Source organism: Sus scrofa, chromosome 17, assembly GCF_054392235.1.
Source record: "Sus scrofa isolate SSC_HxYL_T2T_F1_AM1 chromosome 17, Sscrofa_HxYL_maternal_Yorkshire_Landrace_v2.0, whole genome shotgun sequence".
NCBI lineage: Eukaryota > Metazoa > Chordata > Mammalia > Artiodactyla > Suidae > Sus > Sus scrofa.
The window spans coordinates 8,295,058-8,312,264 of record NC_139399.1 but is presented as its reverse complement, the minus strand read 5'-3'; the positions used below and the strand labels follow the sequence as shown (position 1 = coordinate 8,312,264).

The 17,207-nt window shown below is 42.9% G+C and overlaps 1 protein-coding gene across 19 annotated transcripts in view; it reads left to right on the top strand.

Moving 5' to 3' along the window:
* Nucleotides 1–17,207, top strand: part of DLC1 (DLC1 Rho GTPase activating protein) — a 465,100-nt gene that overhangs the window by 410,834 nt on the left and 37,059 nt on the right. Inside the window, exon 1 of one of the 19 annotated variants that reach the window (XM_021077725.2) lies at nucleotides 6,919–7,359. The exons of 17 other annotated variants lie outside the window; for them this stretch is intronic. In XM_021077725.2, the coding sequence (XP_020933384.1) occupies nucleotides 7,323–7,359 (37 nt within the window). In that variant the 5' untranslated portion in view covers nucleotides 6,919–7,322. Of the gene's footprint in view, nucleotides 1–6,918; nucleotides 7,537–17,207 lie in introns of those variants that run through there. One more of the 19 variants, XM_021077722.2, reaches the window with a different exon arrangement.

The following is a 17,207-nucleotide window of genomic DNA, read 5'->3' as shown; positions in this document are numbered from 1 at the left end:
TTGTTTTGCAAACTGATTTTGTGTCTTAGCATTTCTGGCTTCTAAACCACATAGGGCAAGTAAATTTCTAGTTAATCATTAAAAAAAAAAAATTAGTAAGATCTTTGAATTTTCTGTAAAGTTTGTTAATTTTTTAATATCATAAATAAACAAGCTTAAAAGGCAGACAATGAACTAGTCAAAACATTTTTATAATAAATGATTAATATCCCTAAGAAATGTGCCTGTAAAAAGAAAAAAGAAGAGTCAGAGCAGTTGAGCAGTTCTTGGAGAAGATCAGATGGAAGTTGAGAATGGCAAAAATACTGTTTAGGTGTCCCAGGGTCACTTTTCTGCCATTTTTCTTTTCTTTTTTTCTTGGCTGCTCCTGTGGCATATGGAAGATCTCAGACCAGAAATAGAACCCACCTGCCCCATAGCAGTGACCAGAGCCACCGCAGTGACAACTCCAGACTCTTAACCTGATGAACCACAAAAGAACTCCATGAATTTTTTTAAATTGAGATATAATTGATGTATAACATTATATTAGTTTCAGGTATAAAATAAAATGATTCAATATATATAAGTATTGCAAAACGATCACTAGGATAAGTTAGAATAAGTCTAGTTAGCATGCATAACCACACATCACTACAACTTATTTTTCTTGTGGTGAGAACTTTTAAGATCTACTCTCTTAGAAACTTTCAAATTTGCAATATGATATTATTAACTATAGTCACCATGCTATATGTAACATCCCAGGACTTATTTATGCCTGTTCAATTTTGTTTTCAACACACTACCTTTCTAAGGTTTAATAAATATTTGTTAAATGATAAAAGTTCTATGCCAGATTGGTCCATATTTGGGGCTTAAGCAATTATCCAGAAGGTAGATTTAGATCACATTTATGCAGGAACAAGAACTCCCAAACTAAAACTATCATTGATAGACTGTTAACCTTCCCCATATTTTAAATATCAGTTGTTCAAAAGACATAATCAAAAAAAGTGTGACTGCCCGCAGCTGCCATGCAGGTTTCAATTGAGGCTGGAATCTAACCCCCAGCCTAGCATTTCCATAAGCCACAGGGCAACAAAAAAAAACCAAAAAAGATGTGACCAAATAAGAGGGATATTTAGTGAGAATTAAAAGAAGGCTAATTTGGGAGTTCCCTTTGTGGCTCAGTGGTTAATGAACTCCACTAGGATCCATTAGGATGCGGGTTCAATCCCAGGCCTCACTCAGTGGGTTAAGAATCTGGAGTTGCTGTGAGACGTGGTGTAGGTGGCAGAAGCGGCTCAGATCGCGTGTTGCTATGGCTGTGACAGTTCCAATTGGACCTAAAAGCAAAAAAAAAAAAAAAAAAAACCGAAAAAGAAAAAGGCTAATTTGGAGTCCACTGGTGGCCTATTGTGTTGAGGATCCACCTTTTTTTTTTTCACTGCTGTGGCTCTGGTCATCGCTGTGGCAGGAGTTCAGTCCTGGCCCGGGGAACTTCTATGTGCCTCAGGAATAGCCAAAAAAAAAAAAAAAAGGCTAATTTCCTTCACCTCCTAAACCTCTCTCTTTTTCTCTTTCCCCATCCTACACCCCTGGCAGCTGGGGCTCAACTATTTCCGAAAAAGGCTAAACCCCAGAATAGACAGTGGGGAAATAACTCAGTCTTGGGTCATGGAAGCTTAACTATAAATGAATAAGTACAACCATTAAATTTCAAATTTAATTATTTCTCCGAATTGGATACTGTTTACAAATTATTTTCACAACTTTCTACTATTTGTCATATTTCCTCTGAATGTTTCAAATAAAAAACTATTTTCACAATGCTCCATTGAGCACAAACTATATTGCAACATTCTCAGAGTACAGGAATCTTTTAGTTCCTGTGGGAGAGAAATAAATTTCCAAAGAGGTTGCTTGGCTTCTATCACTAGAGCAGAGGTTTAAACTAGTTGCTCTGGGGCTAAATAAAGCCTAAAGTTGAAATTACTTGGAATGAGTTTCAGTTTTTTTTAATTAGTTGCCAGCATCTAAAAATTGGGACATATGGTGTAAAAATGTAGAAATCTAGAGGCTCTTGAAAAATCTTCAAACCCGTAGCAATGGGTTGCTGTGTTAGCGCAAGCCGACAACCAAGTGAGCCTGAGTGGCGCTACCCTTTTGGAGGGATGCTGGGTTCCTCACTTCTTGCCATCCCACTGTGCCTTGCTTTCCTCACCAGCACTTACCTGCTTGAGTGTCTGTAGACATCTGAGTTTTATTCTTTTTTTTTTTTTTAATGGAAATAAAGAGCACGATGGTGCCCTGGGGCAATATCAGTGATAGCTAATATCAATCATCAAAATAGAGTAGGATTTGGAGAGTAGCTCAATTAGTCACTTAGCTTTCTGTCATGCAGTTTAGGTGTTTATTGTGTAATTTTTCTTGCCTTAGTGATAGAGCTCTTGAAAGTGAAAACCTCCTTGTAAACAACAGGGTGTGGCTATCCCTGTGACTGGCTTCTCTGAAACTGATGCTTGGTCTGAGAAGAGCATGGCAGGAAGAGAACAGCAGTGCAGGTCCTTACATCAAATCTTTTTGTTGTTGTTTGCTTTAACCTTCCATTAAGAACAAATAATTAACAACAGCAACAAGTGGCAACAAAACCTAGTGTAAATATGTGATGGCTTTTTATTCTTATGTATTGAAGGGATATTGGAGGGTCATATACTGCAGGCGGGAAAATGGGCTACATTAATCCCTGCCTCTTAGAGTCTAGAGTTCCAATACCCCAATCTCATGTCATGCATCAGCTAACAAGCCCAGTCTAGTGGAATATCCCAATGACAAACAAATGAAGTCTTGGGTGATGAGTTGAAGGTTAAATGGAGAGGAAGGAGTCTTTGTCATCCCTCATCCTGGGGACCCTCTTTCAAATGGTAAAAGGACCACTGTTTGTTTAACTTTTTTTTTTTTTTTTTTTTCTCCGTATTAGGGCCTCACCCATGGCATATAGAAGTTCCCAAGCTAGGGGGGTCGAATTGGAGTTATAGCTGCCGGCCTACGCCACAGCCACAGCAATGTGAGATCCAAGCTGTGTCTGCGACCTACGCTACAGCTCATGGTAATGCCGGATCCTTAAACCATTGAACAAGGCCAGGGATTGAACTCGTGTCCTCATGGATGCTAGTCATGTTGGTTACTGCTGAGCCATAACAGGAAGTCCTATTTGTTTAGCTCTTAATGGTTTTCCCACTTCTTCCATCCCCTGGTTTGTAAATTCTCCTCAGATTCACAAAGGTTGAGGTCATGGTCTTGTTTTGTTTTCATCTTCTCCTTGGTGATTATTTAAATACTAATTGCATGTCTTAGTTTGATGTGCCCACTTAATAATATATAATAATAATGTCTGGCCTTACCACGTGCTTATTAGGTGCTAAGCACTAATGTGTATGAGCTTATTCAATCTTCATTAAAAACTTCATGAGATATGCACTATTTCAACCTTTTTAAAAAAAAAAAGATGAAGAAACTGAAATTTGGGAGGCTAAGTAATGTGTTTATCACACAGCTGGTAAGTGGTCTGTTCCAAAAGTCCTGCTTCCAACTACATTCTACAAGTGCAGCAGTCCTCAAAATCCATTTCTAACAGGAGTAAGAATTTAAAAAATGAAATTTGGAATTTGACCCAGTTCACAGACTGTGTCAATAAACCAGTGAATGTTAAAGATGATGAGATTCAGGGAAGACCATTGCAAACCAATGCATCACCAAGGAAAATGTGTCTGGAGTTATTGAATGAAGATATTATTGGATGATGAGCAGTCCACATCATTCAAACCTGCAGAGAGATGGGATAAAATGAGAGATGATCCAGAGAGGACAACATCAATAATCAAGAAGGAAGGAATGAGGCTTGAATAAGAAGAGACAAAAGATTAGCTGGTTCTGTTCTGGAAAGATGCATACTTAGTGGCAGGTGGATACATCAGGATTGCACGAAACTCCTAGAAACCTAGTTCAACTAAAACACAACCTCATCCAGCTAATGATAAACGTTAAGAATTTATTCTGAGAGGAGTTCCGGTCGTGGCACAGCGGAAATTAATCTGACTAGGAACCATGAGGTTGCAGTTTCGAGCCCTGGCGTTGCTATGAGCTGTAGTGTAGGTTGCAGTTTCGATCCCTGGCGTTGCTATGAGCTGTAGTGTAGGTCAAAGACGTGGTTCAGATCTGGTGTTGCTGTAGCTACAGCTCCGATTAGACCCTAGCCTGGGAACCTCCATATGCCGCGGGTGCGGCCATAAAAAGCAAAAACAAGAAAAAAAGAACTATTCTGAGAATCGATATGCTTTGGAGAAGGTGCTTAGAATATCTATATTTGTAAGGTTTGGATTGTTAATAAATAAGTGAAGTTTGTGTGTTTGGGAGGCACATTCCTATTTTCTAAGTCTGAAGAACGTACTGCAGCTTGAGTGAAGATTTCAAAATGCAGATCTGATCATAGGATGCCTTCTTCCATTACAGTGGCTTCTCACTGTTTATTGCTTTTAGAGGTTAAAAAAAAAAAAAAATTTTCAACACAGTCCTGAAGGGAATTGAAAGTTCCTGCCTTGACTTTTCCAGACGTCCCTGAATCACAGCCTCCCTTGCTGGCAACTGTGGGCATTTTGACAGTTCCTCCAGCTCCAAAACTTCAGAAGGAGGCTCCTTTTTCATGTCTTCTTGGGCCAAGTCAGGTCCCCACTCCCCCAGGCCCTTACAGCACCCCCTTTTTCATAAGCCCCTGTTGCTTCCTCAATAGACTCCACTCTGAGCAGGCAGAGGCAGGTCTTCCCTTGCTTAGTGTGGTGTCCCCAGGAGCTGTAAATAAGTAAAAGCCCTGCAAATACCTGTTATGTAGAGCAGCCCCATGGGCTCCAGAGATGTCTCTCTTTAGAGCCCAGTTCTGGTTTGGGTAATTTAGGAAGTCAGTGGTGAAATGAGCATTTTTGTTTTTGAAAAAAATGGGGTGAAAAGAATCTTAGTATGTAAACTAAGGCACAGCTATGAAATCAATACATTTTAAACTATAATCAGAAGACTAACTTCTTGTGTTTGTATTTAGGCTTATTTAAAAAGACTCTGCTGCAAGCTTCCATATTCTCTCCCCTACTTTATACATCTCCATCTAAGACCCTATATATTTCACTTACTGTTTTGTTTATTGTGCATCTTCCCGACTAGGAAGTAAACTCCAGAAGGGAAGGGATGTCTGTCTTTTTTGCTCACTGCTCTATCTCTAGAGCCTAGAACAGTATATGGCACATGGTAAATAGATGTTCTGGGTATATTTGTTGAATGAATGGGTTTAGGTTAGTAGTTTTCTTTGCCCAGAGGTAATAGGCAGAAAGCTTCAATTAGCCACAAAGGAAGTTTTCATGCAATCCTAATATGAATTTTTAAAAATCTTACAGAGATTATAGTCAATTGTGATCTTTTAAAATGAGGGTTCCATCTATATCAGGGTTCTTCAAATTACAGTGCACTGGAATCACCTGAGAGCTTATAAAAAATGCACATTCTTAACTTCAGAGTGTTTTGTTTGGTTTGGTTTGGTTTGGTCTTTTTGCCTTTTCTAGGGCCACTCCTGTGGCATATGGAGGTTCCCAGGATAGGGGTCTAATCAGAGTTGTAGCCACTGGCCCATGCCAGAGCCACAGCAACACGGGATCTGAGCCACATCTGCAACCTACACCACAGCTCATGGCAATGCCGGATCCTTAACCCACTGAGCAAGGCCAGGGATGGAACCTGCAACCTCATGGTTCCTAGTCGGATTCCTTAACCACCGAACCACAACGGGAACTCCTTAACTTCAGAGATTCTCAACAACAACAAAAAAAGACAAAAGACAAAAAAAAAAAAAAAAAAAAAGTCTATAAACAATATTTGGAGTTCCCGTCGTGGCGCAGTGGTTAACGAATCCGACTAGGAACCATGAGGTTGCGGGTTCGGTCCCTGCCCTTGCTCAGTGGGTTAACGATCCGGCGTTGCCGTGAGCTGTGGTGTAGATTGCAGACGCGGCTCGGATCCCGCGTTGCTGTGGCTCTGGTGTAGGCCGGTGGCTACGGCTCCGATCCAACCCCTAGCCTGGGAACCTCCATATGCCGCGGGAGCGGCCCAAGAAATAGCAACAACAACAACAAAAAAAGACAAAAGACAAAAAAAAAAAAAAAAAAAAAAGTCTATAAACTTCAGAGATTCTAATTCTGCAGTCTAGAGGCCTCTCTGCAATTCCAAGAGCTTCAATGGGTTGTGGCTCAAGGGCCTTAGTTTAGTTTGGAAAACACTGGCACTGACTGTGCACACAGCAGACCAACACATGCTGAGTAAAAGCAGTGTCAATTACTTACATTCCCTCTATACCTCTGCTCACCTTAGCAATGAATGTTGAATGTCCAGCGGACAAGTACTGTTCTCCCCTTTGTAGTGTTGTGATGAAACACTGATTCACCACTCCTCACCACTTTTCCTCCAGTTCCCAGGAATTTATGCGGTTCCTACCAGGATGAAAGGCAAAATAACAAAAGTTTTCAAAAAAATGTGCAAAGCTACCAAGAAAAAGATGGGAAAAAAGTGCGCAGTGTCCCATTGTGGAACCCAGACCTCCCCAGCAAGTAAATGCCTCGTGGGTCCAGCTTTGCCTTCGCCCCCAAGGCTGATGATAGTTGGAGACTTTTAGGCATTTCTCCCAGCCCACTTGCAGACCTGGGCAAAGCACTCCAGCCCCGGGCGGAGGAGGAGCAAAGCGGGGCAGGGCGTGGCTAGGAGGGGTGGGGCCAGGGGATGGCCTGAAGCCGTGGAGAAAGAGTTGGCCCCCAGGAGGAGGCCAGGAGCCGCACAGTGAGAGGCGGGGCCTGGGCGCGAGGTGGGCGTGGCAAGAGAGCGGGGCGGGGCCTGAGGCCTGCTAGAGGCAGCCGCTGGTGACCCTGGCGGTCGGGTGGAGGCGATGCTCGGGGCCTGGTCCCTCCCCTTGAGGGTGGGTACAGTGGGAGGGCGTGGCCCTCCGGCTACACGCTAGGCAGAGGCGCTCCAGCCTCTAGCACTAGGGCGCTGAACTCCGGTTCTGACCATGGCCGAACTCACCCGCGGCAGGAGCCACCGCTCCCGGACTTCTCGCCCAGCTTACTGAACGCTCTCTCTTTTCGACCTTGGGTAAACTCTGCGTTCTTTCTGGAGCGGCGAGCAAGTATGCGCTGAGGACTGCTGGGGCGCGCGTATTGGGTGCCGCCGTGGGTCCAGGCTTCGGAGCCGAGCTGCGTGGGGCAGCCTCGATTTCCCCACCCCGCGCCGGCAATCCCCCGCCGCACTTGATGTGCAGAGAGAAGCCGGACACCATGATCCTAACACGTAAGCTAGACTTGTGCCTTGCCGTCAGGCCGACCGCGGGAGCCAGCTGCGGAGGGGACCTGCCGCGGAGGAAATGTCACCCTGCCTTGCCAAGTCGGTGCCTGACGTTCTGTGCTTTTGCAGCGCTTTCCGAGGAGGCTCGGAACCGAGTCACCCGAGTTTCTTGGAGTGGAGGAGGTGGAGTGTGGGGAAAACAAGGGTCGTAGTTCGGGGAGGGCGGTCTTAATCTCGGTTAATGACCCCTGGGGGCCGCGGGCCGGCGCGCCTGGTGGGCTCCGGGAAGGGCTGCGGGCTGGGGAGCGACCGTGACTGATGAACTGAATGAAGCCCACAACAACTTTCCGTCCAGGCCGGGGTCGCCGAGCCGGTTGGCTTCCTGCCCAGCAGCACTGGCGGCTTTTCTATTCTTATTCTAAATCCCAGGCGGTGGCCTCTGGCTCCGAGGGGCGCTGCGCGATCTCCTTTCGACTTTTTTCTCTTCGGGGACAGTTCCAGGCTCGGTACTTGCTCTCTTTCACTGTACAAGTCCAAAATCAGCGTTGACTCCCTGGAGAATCTATTATTTAGGGACGTTTAGAGCATAGTGGCCTTGGCGGGAGGGGGGGGGGATTTTTTTAACTTCTTGAAAGTAAATTCACCAAAAATTGTTTTAATTTCCAACCGTGTTTTTTTGTTTGTTTGTTTGTTTGTTTTTAACGCTGGAAAATAACCTATGCTTAGCCAGGATAGTCTTGCTTTGGTGGCTGCCGGCCCTTGGAGTGATGGAGCCTTTTAGTCAGCCCCACGGCTTGCCTGTGGGGCGCCTGCTGGAAGTCTCTCCCTTCACGTGCTGGGGCGTGGGATTGGGTTTCCTAAAATGCCAGATGGTCGTGCCCACGCCCTTGGCTCCGGAGTAGGCGCCCGCGCGCCCCGACTCCCGAGGCCGGTAAAAGGAAGGAAGCACGGCGCCCGATCTGACTTTTTCCTTTCCGTAGCGAGGCGATGACCTTCTGGACCCCTGCCCCACTCTGTGGCTCGTCCCCACCTCCAGCGTCGCGAGCCAAGCCTTTGATCCTTTGGGAGGAGTTACACCTCTGGCCGCAGCAAACAGATGCCGCCACGTGTACCTTACTGTCTCCGCGTGTCTTTCCAGTGCTCAGCCCCTGTAGCGAGCGGAGTGGGAATTCCCTGGGTGGGAATCCTGGATCTGCAGCCTGCCAGCTGTGCGAATCTGGGAATTGACACGATCTCTCTCTTCCTCTTTCATCTACAACTTGGGGGTAATAACTGTTTACCGCGTGAGAAGGTGCTGAGGATCAAGTGAGTTAATGCAAAGGCTTAGCACTGTGTCTGGGATTGATGTTCAGCAAATACCCAATTTATGCTAGTTACTGTAGAAGAAAACCCCTGCATATTAATTTGCACTGTGGAGAAGAAAACCTTGCCCCAAGCTTGCTTTGACTGAGTCATTTTACATTCAACTTGGTTAGCAAATGGGTACATTCTCAGGATTCTGAGGCTGCCTCAGGGATTGCGGGTGAGATGGAGGAATGCAGCCATCAGTTACGGAAAGATTCATGAGGGTGGCCTGTGTGACGCATTTGGATGGAAAGGAATCACAGCTCTGGAGAGGGCAGAATACTGAATCTCAAATTACCTGTGTGTGAGCGCAAAACTCTGTTTGCTGAAGGGATAAGGGAAAATAATAGCCCAGCAGAATTCTGGATGTAAATCTATCAGCAGCTCCAAGAGGTTGACTAATTCAGCATCCATCTGGACTGCAGGCTGGTCCTTCACAGTGAAGATTTGCCGATCATAAGTGTGGAATTAATAGAGGGACCCAGTGCCATCTTGGCTTGGAAACTGTAGCAGATGGTCTGAGGGGTGCCCTGTAAGTCAACAGCCCCCCTAATAGAACTAAAGTCCTGGGAAATGAGTGTCAAATAGTTAGCAGATGTGCATTCAGACGTTATTTGGAGAGGTTTTCTGAGAAAATGTTGGCAATTGCATGTATTAAATAACTTTTATTGTGGCATGCCAGATTTACAGCGTGGCCCAAACCTGGTTGCATATTTTTTGCATTAGCACTACTGTTCAGAATTTAAAATGAAGCACAGCGGACTGTTATTCTCTCCTAGTTGCTTTTGGAAGTTTGCTTTTGACAAAAACATTTTTCATTTTAATTCAAGCTGAGTGACACCCTACACCAGACTGGCTGGAAGTCCAAGAAAGGGGGCTGACTTGGTTTCCCTACTCAGCAGAATCATATTAAGTAGCTTCCAACTTAATCATTCCCGAGACTGGATGAGAAATGTCATTTCAGTGCCTTACCTTTATCTTAACATCCTAATTGTGGATTTTATGAGAAATACCATTTAACTCCTTAAAGACTGAAAAAATTTAACAGTTATGCAATTAACTATGGCTAATTGAAGGTAGTGTTGCAAGTTTTAATACATTGGACTAGTCAAAGAATTTTCCCATAGTTCTGGAGCGAAGGTGAGAGACCAGATGCCTCTTTAAAACTTGTGCTTTTTTTTTTCATCTTTGTTGTTGTTATTGTTCTGTTACTGGAGTTCAAAAACCAAAGACCAAGCAGAGTTCAAGGGTGTTTTTACATTAAAAAGGGATGTTTGGTTGCTTCTGGAAAATATACCACATTAATAGGAAAACATGTTAGACTAAACAGTTTATTACTGTGAAGTGAGTGAAAAATATAGATAGTACTTTAACTCTTCCTCGAAAAACTAGAGTGGCATTTTAAAGAGAATATGGGAGGCCCAGGTAGATGCCTTCCAATCGGAGGCTTGTTGGGATTCCAAGAGGTGGTTTCAAATACAAAAATAAGTGCTTGGGTTTCCCTTGGTGTCCCCAAGGAGATTTTAAGCCACGATGCAATGTTCAAATGAGAGTGGTATTTTTATGACTTAGGCAGGTAAATATACAATTTGAAAATATTCAGGGGAGGGTGATTTGGTTCAGAAGAATGGGGGCATCCAAAGTACAGTGGGTGAAATGAATGGTACTTTTTTAAAGAGAGCCTTGTGCTGGACAGGATGGCCCAGTATTGTAAACACGCGTTTCTCATGCTCAGCTCTCCTTCCTAGCAACAGGAAGACGGAAATGAGGCCATGCAAAAAAAAAAAAAAAAAAAAAAAAGACCCTGAAGGTTCCAGACAATACTTGACCCACCCTAGCATTCACCCAGCACAACCAGAAGACCTGCAAAAATAAAAATAACTTCAGATGTTTCCCCTTCCTCCCTGGACATTGCCAAATTGCTGAAGACTGAATTCTCGGTGCTTTAGAACATTATAACACAAGCTGGCTTCTGGTGTAACACCCAAGCCCGTTTTTCAAATTATAAAGCAGACCTGAGGAGAAGGGTGATTTTCATTTTTAAAGTTGGTTTAGTCCAGTGCTTAGAATTATATGAGTTGGGATCCAGTGGAGGAAAGAGAATTTCATTTCTAAATTCAGTCATTCTTCTGAGTTTCTCTCAGTGTTTATTTTAGAAGGATTCACCTCTGAGATACTTTGGCAATGTGGGGTTACAATACAAAGGAATAATCTATACAGAATTCAAGACCTCAAAAAATTGTCCTACTGTGTGGCCAGGGTGGTTATGGTGAATGCCCATCCATATTAGATCCAGAAAAGATAATCCCAGGTGCTTCTTTTCCATGACTGTGAAATTAGGAGGAAAATGCTTTTCTGGAGTGGACTTTCACAGTTGTCTGTATACCTGATTGCGTAGCCACAGTGTAGTGAAGAATTCAAGTTCTTGAGGGTAATTCTTACTCTTTCGAGAAGGACAGTTCTGTAGGGTTAAAATATGTTTTATAAGAATGGGTAGTGAGTACAATCAGTAGTGTTTTCTTTCCATCTCAAATTAGTCAGAAATTTAGTTAATGTAAAAGGGGTAAGGTCCCCAGCTGAGAAAGGCTCTTCCTGTCTGTTGGCACTTTTCCTTGTGGGATCCTGTGTTGTTGTTACGGATTATCATGATCAGTGATAAGTGGGGTGTAGTAGTCCTGCTGGGGGGTCTTTTAATTAGGTCTACTGTATCTTAGTTTTTTCTCGACATATTCTCTTCTTGCTTTCATAATTGATGGTAAATAGAAAGAAAGTCTTGCCTATTTAGGATATATACATATATACATACATGTATATGTGTATGTACACACACACACACACACACTCTGTGTTTATAAAAAAACCACAGACTTTTGACAGACTGATAATAGCATTAAGGAGCTAAAATTTATCCTGCAGTTTGCTTCTGTTGTCACGTGTACTCTTCACAGCAACCTGACCAAGTAGATATCATTATTCCCATTTTACAGATGAGGAATCTGAGGTTGGGGAGAGTTAAATACCTTGCCTCAGATCACTCACTGTACATGACAGAGCTAGGATTTCAACCACATGTCTGTGCTGGTAGATTCTCATTATGGAGATATATTTGGCAGGAGGTGACTCAGTTGAGAAAACAACATTTGGTGGCCAGCTAGAGCCTTACAGGTACTTTGCAGTTTCCTAGGGCCCTCGTGCTGGTAGGTAGGGAGCCACAGTGTTAGTGTCTGGGGTTGACAAATGAGTGGTTTCTGTGTCTGCTCTGAGGGGCGTCATGGGTGGAGACCTAGTGTGTGTCTTTAATATTTGGGAAGGGGGTTTGGGAGACCATTTTCTAGCCTCTGTTGCCTGTACAGAACAATGCTTTCTTCAGTGAAAGTATTCCAAAATAATATTTCTAAGGAAAGCTTTCTCCCACATGTCACTGAAAACGTTTTGAGTGGCATCTTGAAAATGCCTACCTATTAAGAAATAATGTTCTTGGGCACCAAAAGGTAAAATATATTATTCCTTGCTAAAGTCGAGCCAGGATATGGTGGGACTCGGTCTTTCCTAGTTCTTCACCCTTGTGTTTTATTCTTCTACTCGAGTGAGTTTCATGGTGGAAAGTACTCTCCTTTTCTGTCCACACAAACCTCAACTTGGTGGCCTTCTCACTTCTCCACCCCCAGGAGAAAAATCAAAAGCTGACTGAAGGCTGAGGCCAGTGCAGAAGTCCTCAGATGCCTCTGACACCTCCCATCCACATTTTGTTCTCTTCCCTGCCCCACCTCCGAGTGTCCTGCCGGGAGGGCTGGAGGCTGCTTCCTGCTGCTCGACAGAAAGGCGCCTTCCTCCTCCTTGCAGGAGTCCAGAGGATGTCTGAGGGACAAAAGTTTTCCACACCCTGACGTTGTAGCATTTCCCAGGCAGCAGCACTTAGGAAGCCCAAGAGGAAGCGATGGGGAGGTGAAATGGCCCATGGCCCCTGCATATGGCTACTATACGCTAGCGGTGCCATGCCCTTTGTCACACTCAAGTGACAAAGTAGATAGAAGATGGCAAAATTCTGAAATCATCTTCACCTCCCCTCCAGAGTTTGGAGAAACTATCAGCTCATGAAAGACAGTTCCTCACAACTCCCTTTTTCAAACTGTGTAGCACCAAAGAGGGACCTTGTATTGTGCTTGTGCATTTGTAGAAGTCATTCCATGGGAAATTCCAGAACTTTGCAAAGGCAGCTTTGAAAAACTTTGCCTCTTCCCTACTAAGGTGCAGCTGAGTTTCCTGGAAGTTCAGTGACTAGTCCAAGGTCATATATAAGTTGAGGGGAACTTCAGACCCCTTCCTCCCCACATGTGTAAACAAAACAGGAAAGCAACAGAATGAGGATCTGCATTAATTTGTAGGAAAAATGTATGTTACAAAACCAGTAATGTTCCTAAACTAATCAGATGTACTTGAGTCAAAATTTGACCAGTAGATTGTGTTTGTTTGGGGGGCTGGGTATCATAAGCAATTTTTTTCTATTTCATAAATGATTTTGATGACAATTAATTCTTTAGCTCACCTTGAAGACAGTATACTTATTTTTCTTATACCTTTTGCACAAAACTGAGAAAGTCAAGTTGAACACAGGCTACTTGGAGGTATTACAGGTTTGGTCCCAGACAACCAGAATAAAGCAGGTCACACAAATTTTTTGGTTTCCCAGGGCATATAAAAGTTACGTTTACATTATACTGTAGTCTATTAAGTGTGCAATAGCATTGTGTCTAAAAAGCAATATACATACCTTAATTTTTAAAAAATACTGTTGGAAAAGTGGCCCAATAGACTTGGTTAAGGCATTTCACCTATAAAAACTTGAATATCTGCAAAGTGCAACAGAGTGAGATCTGCCTGTAGGGTTTCCTGTTTGAGGTTAGACATGAGAATCACTAAAAGCTTTTTGTGTATAACCAGTATCTGCCTTGTTTTTATTTTCATTCATCTTTGATAAGACAACTTGATGTTTCATGCTATTCTAGATAATCTTTTCTCTCTGAGGATGGGCTGAAATATGAGTGAACAGTTTCTTTAGAATTCCTGTTCTCTTTCTTTCAAACTTAAGGCTTCTATAGCACTATAGTTTCTACAGTATTTTATCTTTCTTCTGCTATAACCTTGTAGAACTTAGGGCAAAAGCCAAAGATTGGAGACTGGTGCTTGGTAGAAGAAGTTTTGCTAATTCATGTAAAAGAAAGACTTGATGAGCCTGCCAGCCTATCCTATCCAACAGTGGAGATAGGAAGGCGGGTGCTATTTTAGGTTTGTAACCAGGTATTTTTGCTTTGAAAAATAAGTTAAAAGGGGAAGAGGGTTCTATGATCTTAAAACCTGCTTCATTTAGTGAAAATAAGGGCCCTTAAAACTATGTTATTTAGATTGTTTTCTTAATCTATCCAATTATCATCTTTAAAGAGCTTAGTATTTTCTTTTTTTAGGCCTGCACCCGTGGCATATGGAAGTTCTGAGGGTAGGGGTCAAATCAGAGCTGTAGCTGCCAGCCTACACCACAGCCACAGCAATGCTGGATCCTTAACCCACTGATCAAGACCAGGGATCGAACCCGCGTTTTCATGGATCCTAGTCGGGTTCATTACTGCTGAGCCACAAAGGAAACTCCAAGGGCTTAGTATTTTAAGAGCTATTTCAAATCATTTTCCTTAGCAATGCATGGTTTGAAATGCATAAATATTTGATGTAGAATACTAGAAGTGCGTACGTGTGCGCGCACATGCCCCACCCCAGGTTGAAATGAAGTAGAAAGAGATGATACCGTATCCATTTCTTTAATAGTTTATTTTCATTTCAGTTTGACTTTTTTGTGCTGGGTAGTAAGTGCCAATTTTTGATTCATTGGGGGATGTTTTCTGTTCCTGGAAATAACTAGATCAGCTCAAGTCTGGAGTGCCTGATAGCACCAGTCATGCCTGGGCTTAAATTCATGCAGAACTGTTTGCCCTTGCAAGGGAAGGGCACATATCTTTTGATGTGAGCTACTTGCCTTTTCCTGGTTTGTGTGTTAAAAACAGTGTTTGGCAAACACTTGACCTAAATGATCCCCAAAGGGGATTTCAATTGATATAATTTCAGCATTGCTGGAGGAGGGCCTCCTGTGCACAATCTCAGGTGTAGGCTTGCCTTGTATGGCCCAAGTTTTCCTTCTTTCAAAGCGGAGCCGTTTATTAAGTTGTCATCACACCACTGGGGAAAGTGAGTCCTTCCTCCCCACCCCCATACTATTTCTAGGAATGTTCTTTACTAGAAAGCAATGTATCTGTCTTCAAATCTTAAGCATGATGGGTGGGGGTGGGGTAGGGGTGGGGGACTTAAAAGAAAACTCCCTCAAAACTCCCAGTTGTTACTTACACTGAAAAACAGTCGGGTGATTTAAAAGCAAGGGTGATCTTTGGAGGCAAGACTGGGATAGGAAGTTCTCTAACCCTGAAGTGAGGGCTAGGTAGCTCTGGGACCTTATGCAAATTACCTAATCTTTAGACTGGCTTCCTTACTTGGAAAGAGAAAAAGTGAAAAGTTCCAAGGTACTTTCTAGCCCCCAATTCACTGATTTGGTAGATGCCAGGATAGGGCTATTAATTGAAACACAAACATACAAGATCAATAAGCAAAATAAAACTCAGTGTATTCAATGGATTGAAGTGTTTTCTTATAAAGGTTAATTTTAGTTGAAGGTCTATAGACACACTTATGCAAAAACTCCTAGGGTTTTGAATTCTTTGTAATATAAGCGTAGACTTCATGGGACAAATCAAGAAATTGATCTATTAAGAAGCAAATTAGGTATTTTAGCAATAACTAATTTAGCAGTAAATTTACAAAATTGGGGGACTCAAAGCAGTTATTATTGATCCAGTTTTTTGAGGGAAGAAGGATGTCTCCATGCTATTGATTATAAATCTGGAACATTAGCAGTAGGAATGGAACCTATTCTAAAGGTCGTCTTAGAGAGTAGGGGAAATGACCATAAAGGAATTCTTGTGGAATTTACAAAGCCTATGGCAATCCCAGCTTTTACAGATGAGGAAACCAGTCCAGAGAGATGATTTTCGTAAGGCTTCTTAGCTAGGCAATGGATTCTTTCCTGGATTTATTGTTCCGGCCTGTTACAGGTTATACTTTGCCCCCTTTAAAGCTGTGATGGACTATTAGAAGGAACTTAAGACACTCTTTTGCAGACATGCAGAGCTCTTTTACATCAGAGGAAATAATGCTGGTTCCCCCTGGGTAACCAGACTAAGGGAATACTTATATCTGCTCTGTGGCATAACCCACTTTCCACTTCATGCCTCCTCTTCCTTTGTTCTATGTTACCGTAAATCGAGACTGTTTACCATTCCTGCACATGCACTGTGCTTTGCCAGCTCTCTGCTTAGCTTATTCTTTTTTATTCCAAATTTCCTCTTCTGTAGTCCAATCTTATAGAAAAGATCACAACCCCTTCCTAAATAAAGGCTGAGCAGCCTGTGCCTCTCTCCCCTCTCCCACCTCTGAATTCAAACACGTCTTCCTGTGTCACTTCACAGTCTCCTCTGTACTATACAGAGGTTTCTTAGTTTACTTTTTTCTTCCTTTCTCTTTATTCCTTGTCTTTCATTTTCTTTAAGAAAACACTGTGTGAGAACAGTGCATTTCAAATGGGTTGTTTTGGGAGGCAACGAGTAGCATTTAAAAAATAGAATAGAAAAATGTAAGACCGCATTACTCATTGGACGTGTTACTTGGAGAATTTTGTTTCGGTTTTATATATGCTTGTATATACACATGTGTTCATGTACATGAATGTGTGCATATGTACACACACGCATATGTGTGCAGGTTGCAGTGTAAAATCTATTTCTTTTTGTGGATCCTGGTCTGAAAAATTAAGACCTTGTCACTGGAAGAAAATCATGTTGCAGTTTACTTATTTAATACTTATTTATTGAGTAACTACTATGTGCCCCACACTTTTGGCTGTGCTTAGGTTATATCAGAAAGTAAAATAGGCAAAGAAACTTGCCCTTTGAGAATTTACAGAGGGGAGAGACAAAGTAAACAAAGTGAAGTGTTTTGGAAGAAGAAAAAATAAAGCAGGGAAAGGGGGCACACGAGGTGGATGAGAAGAGGCCTCTATATGGCCAGGTCAGCCCAAGAGAGATGGGGTGACAGAGGGAGAGGAAGAAGGAGCTGGGGCATGTGGCCATTGTTAGAATTCAGGCTTTCATCTGTGACATGGGGACTCTTTGGTGCTGTCTGTACAGGGCACCTGGGACTTAAATACATGGATCTCAGAAGAGCCCTTAGGAAAAGACCTCATTCCTTAGCAGAGAATCATCTGATACCAGGTACTCAACTGCAGATTACTTTTGCCTTTAGCTTCCTGCTTTGGGGCAGGAACCTGTGTCTTTGATTTTCTCTGAGCACAGCTGGCAGCGCAGATACTAGATGTTCAATAAATAAATCCTGAGTTAAGGGGGGGAAACGAAGGA